This window comes from Rhinolophus ferrumequinum, chromosome 12, assembly GCF_004115265.2.
Source record: "Rhinolophus ferrumequinum isolate MPI-CBG mRhiFer1 chromosome 12, mRhiFer1_v1.p, whole genome shotgun sequence".
Classification (NCBI taxonomy): Eukaryota; Metazoa; Chordata; class Mammalia; order Chiroptera; family Rhinolophidae; genus Rhinolophus; species Rhinolophus ferrumequinum.
In genome coordinates this window covers 9,895,582-9,907,995 of record NC_046295.1, presented here as the reverse complement: position 1 = coordinate 9,907,995, position 12,414 = coordinate 9,895,582, and the positions used below count along the sequence as shown (strand labels likewise).

The 12,414-nt window shown below is 39.7% G+C and overlaps 1 protein-coding gene across 1 annotated transcript in view; it reads left to right on the top strand.

The window, feature by feature from the left end:
- ACO1 (aconitase 1) overlaps window positions 1-12,414 on the top strand; it is a 56,430-nt gene that overhangs the window by 15,030 nt on the left and 28,986 nt on the right. Inside the window, exons 2-4 of the mRNA XM_033122310.1 lie at window positions 5,315-5,433; window positions 6,534-6,702; window positions 7,707-7,844. Of these exons, the coding sequence (XP_032978201.1) occupies window positions 5,337-5,433; window positions 6,534-6,702; window positions 7,707-7,844 (404 nt within the window). The 5' untranslated portion in view covers window positions 5,315-5,336. The remainder of the gene's footprint in view (window positions 1-5,314; window positions 5,434-6,533; window positions 6,703-7,706; window positions 7,845-12,414) is intronic.

The following is a 12,414-nucleotide window of genomic DNA, read 5'->3' as shown; positions in this document are numbered from 1 at the left end:
TTTCCCCACCCCCATTCCTCCCTGTACAGAGTGTGCCTGTGAGGATCATGACATTGTCCAAGTTACCCAGCTGGTATTTCGGGAAGGGTTAGCTCTGAAAGACTAGGTGTAGTGTAGGTATCTCTTTTTGGATTCTTTTTGTATAAGAATTATGCACGTGTCCGATGTGATTGACTGGTCAGCATGCCAAGCTTTCTTGTTGGACAGGTTCTGCATGAGCTCCAACCTCGCTGCTAAAAAGATAGCATTGCCCCTGCTCTCTTTTTCTTTAAATGGCTTTTCTCGTTTCCTTTTTCCTTTTTTTCTTTGTCTCTTTTATTTATTTTTTTCCTTCCTGGCAGCACCATCTCAGTCCCTGGAACAGAAAAGGCAGCAACCCAGACATATTTCCATGCATACTAACTCTTCCCCCTCCCCAAAAAGAAAAAAGATAGGATAACACTCCACATTCTCCTCCAAAATCTACATTGACTCTCTCTTTTGTTAGTATTGAATGGGGATTAGATAAAACAGGAAAAAAAAATGTTGGAACAAAGCACAGCAAGGGCCTGATGGGAGAGAAGAAAAGAAAGGAATTGAAACAGGGTCTGTGCTTTATGTGAATGTGGGAAGTAGGCAGGGCTCCCTAGCCAGTTGGTAAGATTCCTAGGCAAAATCCGAATCTTGGGATAATTTTGGAGTTGGCAGGAGCCTGTTTTTACCCAAGGTTTCGGGATGGGGTAGGATGCTAACCAGGGTAAGGCAGACCCGGGAAGCACTCATGATGCCCAGAGTCCACTTTGGATCTGGACCATTCCCAGGCCAGACGTCTTTCCCCTCATACCCTCCTTGGAAGACTGTTGTTGTGGCTTTCTCTTGAGATAACGAAGCGGGAACTCCTGTACACGGATTTGAAACAAGGGAGATAGTATGAAAAGAACCTTGGAGTAGCTCTGATTTCCAGAGCCCTCCAGGCTCACATGGAGGGGCTGTTTCCCAGCTACCAAGCAAATCCACTTTCTGGGTTGCCAAAACACACCTGCTGGCTCAGTAAAGGCTCAGTAAAGGGTGGCAGGGACGTGTATAATATTAGGTTGTTGCAAAATAATTGCAGTTTAAAAGGTTAAAAATAATTGCAAAAACCGCAGTTATTTTTCAGCAACCTAATAACAATGCCTGGTTCAAACCAAGGTGCTACGGTAGGTGACCCCCAAAAAGAAGTGACTCCAGTTTCAAAACTGAGTCTTATGGGAGGATTTCTCAGGCCTGTGAGTCACTTCTGGCCTTTTTCGGCTCTTGGGATTGGTTGGTGACCTCCAGCCAGCGTCCTCTTCAGCACGGGAGCTGCTGCTTCCAGAGAGGCAGTGGGGTGGGTGGAAAGAGCCAGAGTTCAAAACCTAGCTCTGCCTCTTACCAGATACATCATATGCCCTTAGGCAACTTTTTCCTTCCCTCTGCGCTACAGTTTCCTCGGCTGTCAAGTGGGAATAATGACACGCTCTCATTTACGGAGATGTGACCAAAGTTAAGAAGATCGCATAGAGAACTCTGTGTGTGCTGGTGGTACTTAGTAGTAACTGGCCCCTCTCTTCCTTAACTTCTGCGAGTAGAATTTGCTTAGTTAATGTAGAGAAACCAGACAGTGATCGAGTTTCTAAGGAAAAGGGGAGGCAGACAATAGAGCACTCGACACAAGCCATTTTCTACTAGAGTCATAACTATATGCATCCTGAAATAGCAGCTGGCTTTGTAGGGTGGTGGGAACAGCAAGAATTGTGTGAGGCTTCCAAAATTATGCCCAGGGCATTTGTAAACCACAGAGGGGTTAAGTTGACACATTTTGTCTTTGCTGTAGTATGGCAGTTACGGGTACAACTTAGCACCTGGTTTAACCATAGACTTTTGGCAAACTTGGGGCCCCTGGCCCCTTCACGACTTGACACAGAGATAGGGATGATTCAGAGACTTAAGTCTTTTTAAAGATGTGAGTGGCCCTCCCTGCCTGGTTCTACAAGGATTTCCCACCACTTCTCCTGGCTTGGGTTTATCTAAAGAGTAAAAGTCACAAATTTACTTTTAAATAAATCCTCATGACCTATAGCCTCTGTGGAGACAAACTTCTGTTTGATCCATTTTCCAGGCAGACAAAACAACAGTTTTACCATTTCAGTTGCTACTGTTTGGGTGGAAAAGTTAAGTCTGCGGCAATAGCATCAATGACAAAAGGGAAAGTTGCATTTTTGCCTTTTAAAATTTATATCTCCTTCAGAATTCCAGTCAGTGGGATGATTAGTTTCATTTTCTGAGCCCACAGATTTGTAAACTTCTGCAGACAAGCTGGTCTGTTTCTTACTAAAAAGTGTATCTATATGGGCTTTTTCCCTCCTGATTGGCTCCTCATTTAGTGGGGATGAAGAACAAATTTTTTGCATCTGTGTGACACTTCATCTTAAATGCACTCTCCCCTCAAAAACTAAAGCCCCCGTCTTCCCTCCCAAAGCTGTTGTAACATTCTTCAACCCTCCACACCCGGAGTTCATTTGTATTTCTTCTCCCCCTTAGTAATTCCCCATTCACTCAGCAGCAATTTTCTGTAAATTTTGCCTTTGTAAATTTTGCCTCTTCGGCTTTTAACCACCCACTACTTTTTTTTTTTTTTTTTTTAAGGGGAACAGGACTTTATTGGGGAACAGTGTGTACTTCCAGGACATTTTTCCAAGTCAAGTTGTTGTCCTTTCAGTCTTAGTTGTGGAGGGCGCAGCTCAGCTCCAGGTCCAGTTGCCGTTGCTAGTTGCAACAACCAACTGAGCCATCCAGGAGCTCAGTGGCAGCTCAGCTCAAGGTGCCGTGTTCAATCTTAGTTGCGGGGGGGTGGGGGGTGGGGGGTGGGGGGAGCCCACCATCCCTTGCGGGACTCGAGGAATTGAATTGGCAACCTTGTGGTTGAGAGCCCACTGGCCCATGTAGGAATCGAACCGGCAGACTTCGGAGTTAGGAGCACGGAGCTCTAACCGCCTGAGCCACCGGGCAGACCCCACTACTTTTTTTCCATTTCAACTGCTTCCTTCCTATTGCCTGCCCAGGTTCCCTCTCACTTCCACCCTTTCCCTAGTTTCCTACCTGAGTTTTCTCTCTCTGGTTACCCTACCATTCCTCTGCCAGGTTAGGTTGGGACACAGGCCACCAGTCAAATAGGGTCCACACATGTGTTTGGTTTGGCCATCTTGCTACAGGCCCACACAGTAGTTTAGAAAAATTTAGTTACCAACATTTATAAATCAAGAGAGCGCATATAAAAATCCAGATGACCAGCCTCACTTGAAAAATTGGATGTGTCAACATTGGTATTTCTGTATGCAGACCTTGACTGGAGCTAAATGGCTGCCGCTCCCTTAGACAGGCACACCCTACCCAGGCCGCCTTGTCCCTCTGCAGCCTCCTTCACTTATGTAGGTTCCCTTCCTGAACCGGGGAGACATTTGGGTTGTGACCCCCTCTCCCTTTTAGACATGGCCTCCCTTTTTCATACACCTTCCACGATACCTCACTTCCTCCTGAATTAAGAGTAAGTTCCTTACCTCTCACTCTGCAGTGGCCAGCATTGACTCTCAAACTGAACATGTGTAAGACACACTTGGGATTGGAGACTGATTCCTGCCGCCTTCCCCCAATCAATTCTGACTTGATAATTCAGGGGAGAACACTCAGAAATCTGGACTTTAACAAGAAAGATCCCCAGGTAATTCTAATGCAGGGCGTCTAGGGCACACACTTTTATAAACACAGTTCCGGTATGTTCTAGCATCCCTGGCTAGCCTTTCTTTAATTTCAGTTCCAGAATTCCTCAAGAAGGAAGTCAATTGGCTCAAATTGAGTCAGATACCTTCCCTCTCCCCACAAATGGCAGCCCCTGCAAAGACCACATGGGACTGGGGGAAAGGCAATCCCAGCACAGAGGCCCTGCCACACCACCATACTCTTTCCTCGGGATTCTCTTGTACCTGTTACAGGTGTCTGGCTTGTCCTCCCGCACTAGTGACTCCAGGAAGTCACAGGCCACTTCTCAAACAGCTGCCTCTCCCCAAAACTAACTAGGACTGGACTTTAGACAAAGTAGAGGTACAAATACCTATTTCTCTTTAACTTTTAACGAGTTTTCAAACGTTATGTGTGTACACAGTTAAAAATGCAAAACAATACAAAAGGATATACAGTGAAATCTGAGTCTTCCCCCAGTCCTGATTTAAGGCCCCTGTCCCTCTTAAAGGAACCAGTCCCTTTTATGCCTTAATGAAGATATGGGCCTGTCTGTGGAAACAAGGCCCATTCTTAATTCTTTATCTCTTCAAATAGTTGTTTCCTATACATGTTGGGTTGTTTTTCTTTTTTTTCATTTTGCAGTAATATGTTGGTCATCCCAAAATTATGTTGAATATTTAAATATTTGCTCATAAAAACCCTGGATTAAGTAGGGAAATGTTACTATTTTTATTTAAAACGAAGACTATTGGGGAATGGATTGATGAAAGGATTAGTGCCCAAGAGGCAGGACTAGAAAGCATGTTTTATGACTCCCACCCCAATGTGTTCTGCTCTAAGTTGTATAGTTACTTGAAATCGCTGTGTATCTGTGTGGAGGCCAGGTACAGTGTCCCCCCTTGTTCACTGCTCATAATTTATAAAAAGATACCTGAGAAGTCCTGCCTGGAGCTGGGGTAGAGAGTCCCCTGCAGACATATCTGGGGAGTTTGGGCCTTAATGCCAACACAGTGTTCCTTAAAGATTCCCTGATATGAACACACTGTTACTACTACGTGCAAAAGGGAGACTTCTAACCCGTTTAACTTAAAATGCTTCACAGACTGTGAAAACAGAATACAGCTGCTTTCAAGTCTTCACTTCCAAAGTTCAAGTTCTATGCAGTTGCGTAATGTCACCTGCCCTGCACCTCTTATCTCCTGTCGAGAGAGGCATGAGTCCAGCCCTGTTCAGAAAGGTCTGTTCAGATATTCAAGATTTACCATGAGGCGCATCCTTCATTTCCCTTCTTCCTATTTCTATCAGTGGAAGAATGTTGGGAAGTTGTAGAAATAAAACAAAAGAAGTTGTGTATTTTAAGCTCTCTTGCTCACTTTCACGATAGCTTCACAGAAGCCTATTTTCTTAGCCAAGGATATCGTTCTTATATTCATTTATGTCCCACATGCCCCCTCCTTTGAAAAGATAATGAGTGATTTCTTGAAGTGAGTCTGGACCCTAATTGTTAAAGAGGGTAAAGACTCATCAGAATAAACGAGGTCCAGGGTAGAAATCAAATGTCCTCGTTCTTTTGCAGGGACACGTGACTGTCAGGAACCATGAGCAACCCATTTGCATACCTCGCTGAGCCTTTGGATCCTGCACAACCAGGAAAGAAATTCTTCAATTTGAAGAAATTGGACGATTCAAGATATGGTAGGTACCACATACTAACAATTGTCACCCTAATAAACTTTAATTGGAAAAAAAAGACATGGTAGGTACATGGCTCTATGATATAATTGCTCTGACAGCAATTGGAATCTCATTTGCATAATAATTATGCTTTGTAAGTAGCTTTTAGGGGAGTTGAAAGAGAGACCAACAGAGAATGTCTGAATGGTCTTGAATTAAGCTTTACACACACACACACACACACACACAGAGCTTTCTTACATTGCTCATTTTTAAGTAGATAATAATGATTATGTACACGTAGCATTTATATAACGTTTTATAGTATATAGACTATGTGTGCATATGTATATAATTTAATCTGAATAACAATCCTAGAGGTCATGTTTATAAAATTTAAGAAGTCCTGAGGAAGTTGACGCCCCAAGAGGGTCAATGACGTGATAACAACTGTGTGCGTAGCAGAAGAGGACAAAAACACGTCTTTTATTATTCCAAAACCTATGCTTTTCTACCTTTATACTCATGTCTTTTCCTGATAATATTGGTGAATAATTTTTGTATATTAGGATGGAACACTTTCTTTCTAAATAAACAAAGTAATTTTTCTTATGAATTACCATTGTTTTATCCGAGGAACCCCAGTTACCAGTGGCCACACTACATGCTGTGACTATACTTTGGTTTTTGCTACAATAATTCTAAAGGAGTTATTTTCTCATTTTTTAGACACGAGTTTTCATGAGAATTATTACTCTGTGTTTGTATTTTTGTTATTGGCTAGCACAGAACACAGTAAATATCTATACTGATTTCTTTTATGACGACTTACGGGAAACCCTGTTATTGGAATCCAAGGCAAGGCAACCATTTATCATGAAAGAATTTTAATACTTTATTTTTGCCGAATCTGTGGGTATTTCTAGTACTGAATGTGACCTAAACCCATTCAGTATCTTCATATTTTAAACATTTGAGATCAGTTCATATTCTCTTTTCCTGTTGGAAGAATAGTGTGATGCCTTGTAACAAGTTTACATAGAGATTGACTTTAAAGAGCTCTTATAATAAGGTGTCTCATGGTTTTTGTTTGTTTCGTTATGCTTTCTCCCTTATCTTAGGACGCTTGCCATTTTCTATCAGAGTTCTCCTGGAGGCAGCCATTCGAAACTGTGATCAATTTTTGGTGAAGAAAAATGACATTGAAAATATCCTAAATTGGAGTGTCATGCAGCATCAGAACATAGAAGTGCCATTTAAACCTGCCCGTGTCATCCTGCAGGACTTTACGTGAGCCTCCTGTCACTTCACTCTTCTTCTCTGCCTCCCTTGTCAGCCTTTAAAGAAAGCTTAAACACCCACAGATACATACACACACAACCACGATGACTATATAACTTATCAACCAATATCCAGACAACTGTTGAAAACAAAAGGGGGCTACTCATCCCAGACAGCAAGAGATTGTCACAGGCAAATCGGAATGTGTAATCACTCTGCCTTTTCCAGTGGCAGAGGTCACTGTCTTTCGTGTTGAGCTCATAGTTCTAAGTATACTGGTGAAAGGTGAAAGATGGAGCTGTCTTGGAATCTTTTCTCCCCCATGCCCTATCACCCAGGGAGCCAGATTTCAAACAGCTGTCCTTTGAACACGGACGTGACGTGTAGTTCACAAGGCCTGATCCATTGCTTTTAAGCCTCGGTTTGCATCCTGCTATTTCCAGGAATCGTTGTTCCCCATGAGGCCTCTTTTTTGAGACAATACTATCTTTCCCTTTTTAAATGATGTTATTTTATTCCTTCTAGAGACCAAATTTCATTTTTCTAGAGAAAATCACCCAAATGTTATACTCTGATATAATAAAAAGGAAGGATTCACTTATAAATTTGATTGACAGCCTGCTTTTCTGAATTATATCCATTTCTTTAAATTTGGTCTGAAGTTGAAGTATGTCTTCTCCTGGTCATTGTCAACCGACAATGGGAAACTGTCATGGCAGTAAAAGTTCCAGAGTTTTTAAGCACCAGCTTTCCTATAGTTTCTCTCTTTCAACCATATAAATTGTTAACTTTAATGTAGTGATAAAGTTGCATATAGAGCTATCGCTCAGTTATGGCATATTTCTACCTATGTGATTTCTGCTCAAGAAATGTGTTTAGAAACTTTCATTTTTCTAAGCCATTCATTGTTAGCTCCTCCCATTGCTAATTTTATCGATGGAGACCAAAATCTGAAAAACTCAGTTACACCTGTTTAACAGATTTATTTTCCCCTTGATTCCTTCTTTTCTTAGGGGTGTGCCGGCTGTGGTTGACTTTGCTGCAATGCGTGATGCTGTGAAAAAGTTAGGAGGAGATCCCGAAAAAATAAACCCTGTCTGTCCTGCTGATCTTGTAATTGATCATTCCATCCAGGTTGATTTCAACAGAAGGTGAGAGATTAAGATGAATACCTGGGTTTTCTGCTTTGTTCAAAATTGTGGAGTGCAAGTCTTTTTCTGTGTGTATGTAGTTAATGTAAAAGAAGAAAATCTTTGAACAGTATATTTAGGAAAACTCAAACTTAATGTAGATGTTCCAGTGAAGATTTTTTAGGGGGTAAATTAAAAAAAAAACTTTCTCTGTTTACTTCTTGAGTGGGAACAGCCTATATTTAAATTCAGCTTGAAGTCTGGGTAAAAAAACACATGAATTTCTGCCGTGAAAGCTTTTCAATACAAGTATGTGTTTGACTTCAAAAGAGTTTTGGGGTTTTTTTAACCACTGGAGCCTTATTCCTGTTTTGATCCCAAGTAACTATTTCAAATCTGTCTATCTCTGTCTCTCTATGTGGGTGGGTTTCCATAATGCCTATCCCTTTCTTTTCCTTGGTTCATTTTCTTCTATTGTTTGGGATACCTGCTTCTCTCTCCCTGCCAAAATCCTACCAATAACCCTAAAATCTCAGTGACAGTCAACAATAAGAATTTATTTCTTGCACATCTACAAGTTGGTTGGGAGATCCACTGATTTCAGCTGAGCTCAGTGGGGCAGCTCTGCCTCGTCCAGCCCTAGCTGTGTTGGCTGTTTACACTGCACTGCACATCTGCTGGGCGGCTGCGACAGTGCCATTCCATGTGTGTTGCTTTTGGGGGCCCAGGCTAAAGGAGAAAGCAGCTATCTGGTGATCACAGAGGCTTAAGAGGGTAAGCGGGAACCCACAATATATTGAGGCCTAACATAGGATCACTTCTAGTCACAATGACGATAATCAAAGCAAGTCACACAGTTAAGCCCAGAGTCAGAGGGGAGAGAGTATATACTGCATCTTTGTAGAAGTAACTGCAAGATTACACACAAGGGAGGGCAACCAGGGTCTGCCACAAGGCTGGTACGTTACCCTAGAAGAATAACTAGATAAAGTTATTATTACCAGTGCTCCGTGAAGAAAGAAATAATGATTCTGCATAAAATGCTGGGAAAATTAATTACTTGATAGAGGGAGCAAGCAGTTCATATGAATTAAAGTATTAATATTTAAAAAATTAAATCATCAAAAATTTGAAAGAAAATTTAGGAATATAAGTGTCAAATGTCTTGAGAAAGACCTTTCTAGGTTTAGAAACCAGGGGGAAAACATCTATGGAATTAAGAACTTCAAAGTTAACAGGAAATAACTTTTTTTTTTAAGCTTTATAACAACCTTTTATTTTAATTACATCTATTCATTCTTTTTTTTTTATTAGTTTCAGGTGTACAAAACAATGTAATAGTTAGACATTTATAACCACAAGATTGCCACGGGGATACAAAAGACAGTTTGGGGAATATAATCAATAATGTTGTAAAGATTTTATAGGGTATCCGATGGACACTTGTCTAATTAGGGAGACCACCTCAGGCAGTGTAGATGCCTGACCACTGCGCTGTACACCTGAAGCTGAAGCTGAATAACAGGAAATAACTTGAAAAATATTTCCAACAAATATGACAAAGGGTTAATATCCTTAATATATAAAGAGTATGTAGTAAAAATAGTAAAACCCAGCAGATGCATGGGCAAAGAAAGTGGACATTTTACAATAAAAGAAAATGCGAACGGTAAACAGTATATAAAGTCTTTTCAGCCTTACAAGTCATAAAAAAGTAAATTAAATCCTTGAGATACCGTTTTCTCTTATCAATATAGTTAAGATTAGAAAATAAACATTATTAGTTATAAAGGTGTCAGGAAGGAGACATTTTTACACAGTGCTGATAGTACTGTAAATTAGAAATGATGAAAGCAATATGTATTAAGATCCTTACAAATTACGATATCCTTTGTCCTGGAATTTCTACTTCCAAATTTACCCTTAATAGTTATATGAAATTTTAGAAAAAGCTTGATGATAAATAGTGTTCATTAAATTATTATTTATAATAATGAAAACCTAGAAGCATTCTAAATGTCCAACAGAGGAGAATGATTTATTAAATTATGGTATATCATTAAAGTGAATTATTAGGTGACTTTTACAGTTATATTTATAATGGGCTACATAACACTTGGATCGTGCTCATGTCAGCTCAGTGAGCCAGGTGTAAAGTGCATGTATAGAGTGACCTCAGCTAGATGAAAGTTATGTAGAGATTAAAAGACTGGAAAGAGAGGTGGTAAACTGGGGTTGTTTCTGGGATTTTAATTGTTCTTTATTTTCACAATTAAAAGCTATTGCTTTACAATAAAACATCATTTAAGAATGCAAAACAAACCGTTCCAAAGGGAAAAGGGAAACCATTATTTGCTTCCTTGGGGATTTACGTGGGTTCCATATAGCCTCCAGAGAAATGTAGAAACTGGGCATTCTCAAATGAATGTTGCCAATATCCAAACCAGATAAATTCAGGATAAAGAGAGATCTGCTTAGTCTTTAATTGACGGTTCTTGGAACAAACAGACTGGATACTTGCCAGTTCTTTCCTTTCCTTTGGACTCTAAACCCATCCTTAGTGAACGTGTCTTTTTTTTTTTGTTTGTCTTAAATTACATGAGCTCAATTGAATGTTTTGATTTCAAAGGGAAGAGTTAAATATATATATATATATATATATATATACACACACACACACACACACAGTGTTATCCTATTTGAGATTTAGGATGTTTCTTAAAGTTCCACTTCAGAAGTTATAAAAAGTAGCCTCAGAAAATCATAGCCAGTTTTCTCTTTCTCAGAGATTCTCATTGGTGTGGATGGATTTACCTCATTTTGCTGACCTGGAAGGTGAAAATACTGGTAGACACAGAATCATAATTGTTTTCATGTCTAAAGTCTTTGTACTCACAATTCAAATTGCTCCTGATGATTAAGTAGTTAATGATTCTGGGTCATCACCAAGTTCACTGTGATTTTTTTTTCTTCTTTAACCTTGACATCTAACAACTTTGGTTTCAAATTTTTGTGGACATTTTTCATTTATACTGTAGTACTGAAAATAGCAAAGTTCAGGCGTGAACTTTGATTCCAAATTGATGTCCAAATCTAACACTTTTTTTTTTGTAATTAAAGAGAACATTTAACATTTCTGTTAGAAATGTTTTCAGTGGTGGTGTTATGTTTTTATTTCTTGAGTTTGGTTTTGCAATTTGACCTCCCAGCCTCTGCCGTCATGTTTGTAAGAAATTAAATGTGATATTTCTTAACCTTTGTGAAACTGTGTGCTGTGGGCTTGTTTCCAGCTATTTCCAGAAATGAAATAGAAAAACTGGTTTAGGGGTGGTAGGATGGTAAATTTTCTCAGTTAAATATTTCTAAGCTCCTTGCCTGGTTTGAATAATGTTAACTGGCCTCACACCATCTTTAGGAATTAAGGATGTAACTAACACATTATTGTAATGTTTTACAAAGTTATCTCAGAAATAACCTTTTTTTAAAAATCCCAACAAGAGTATCATAACAATTTCCTATTAGATTTCATGAATGTGAAAACTGTCTCCTCAGTAAATACTGTTTGTGAATTTCTAGAGTACCATTAAATATAATACTTAAAAACTTTGAAGTACGTCCAAATCTGAATTCCCATTATGTAACTAAGGAGAAGCTTGCTCTTTAGTCCGTGAGGCCATTCACATTCAGAGACCTTATTAAAAGCTCACTAGATTGGGTGAATTTAGGAAAGTTCTGAATGGTGCAAAAATCTGAATTCTAGGTCTGTTTATTCATGCCAATAACTAGAACTAAGTTAATTGAGCCAAGGTTAGCATAATCGATGTTTTGTTTTCATGAGTAAATAGATTTTTACCTGGAATTAACATATTACAAAACAGCCTAAGCATTTCTGGCTTCTGCTTGTCCTGTAAATATGTTGTTTATATCAAATGGATGTTCCCAGCATTCTCTGCGGGTAAATGCCCCTCTTCCAACCCTACTTCTGCTATGAGAAGCTGTGATACCCTTTTCGTGCTGCAGGCAAGGGGACAAAAGATAATGACTGGTGCTCAGCCTACAGCAGAAGGGATGGGGGCACCAGAGCAGGGACCACATATGACTAAGAATACTGTTCCAAAAAATAGAAGAGAAAAAACAAGGAAAAAAACAGAAAGGTGTTAAAAAAAAAAAAAAATGAAAAAGAAAAAACAAAAATAAAAACAAAAAATATCATTTAAAAAAAAAGAAACAAAGAATAATATTCCAAGATATTCCAAGATGCTTCCTTTTTTTAAATGAAATCTATTTAACAGAACTACTGTGTGCCAGTATTTGCTCGAGATACAGGTTAGCTTAGAAGAGGAAAGAGATTGGTGACACACAATTTGAATGCAGTGGGTACAAGTGGTGACCACAGGGAAGGGGCACATTGTGCTGACTCAGACCATCAGAGGGTCCTTCAACCAGTGTCACTGATCTGGGTCCTGAAGGGTGCTTACTTAACCGCAGGGAGAAGAGCCGGAAAAGGCATTCTACATGGAGAGAAGAGAGCATGCAAAGGAATGAGGAAAGGGGTGTGGGGAGAATATGAAGTTTACAGTGTGTCTGAAGC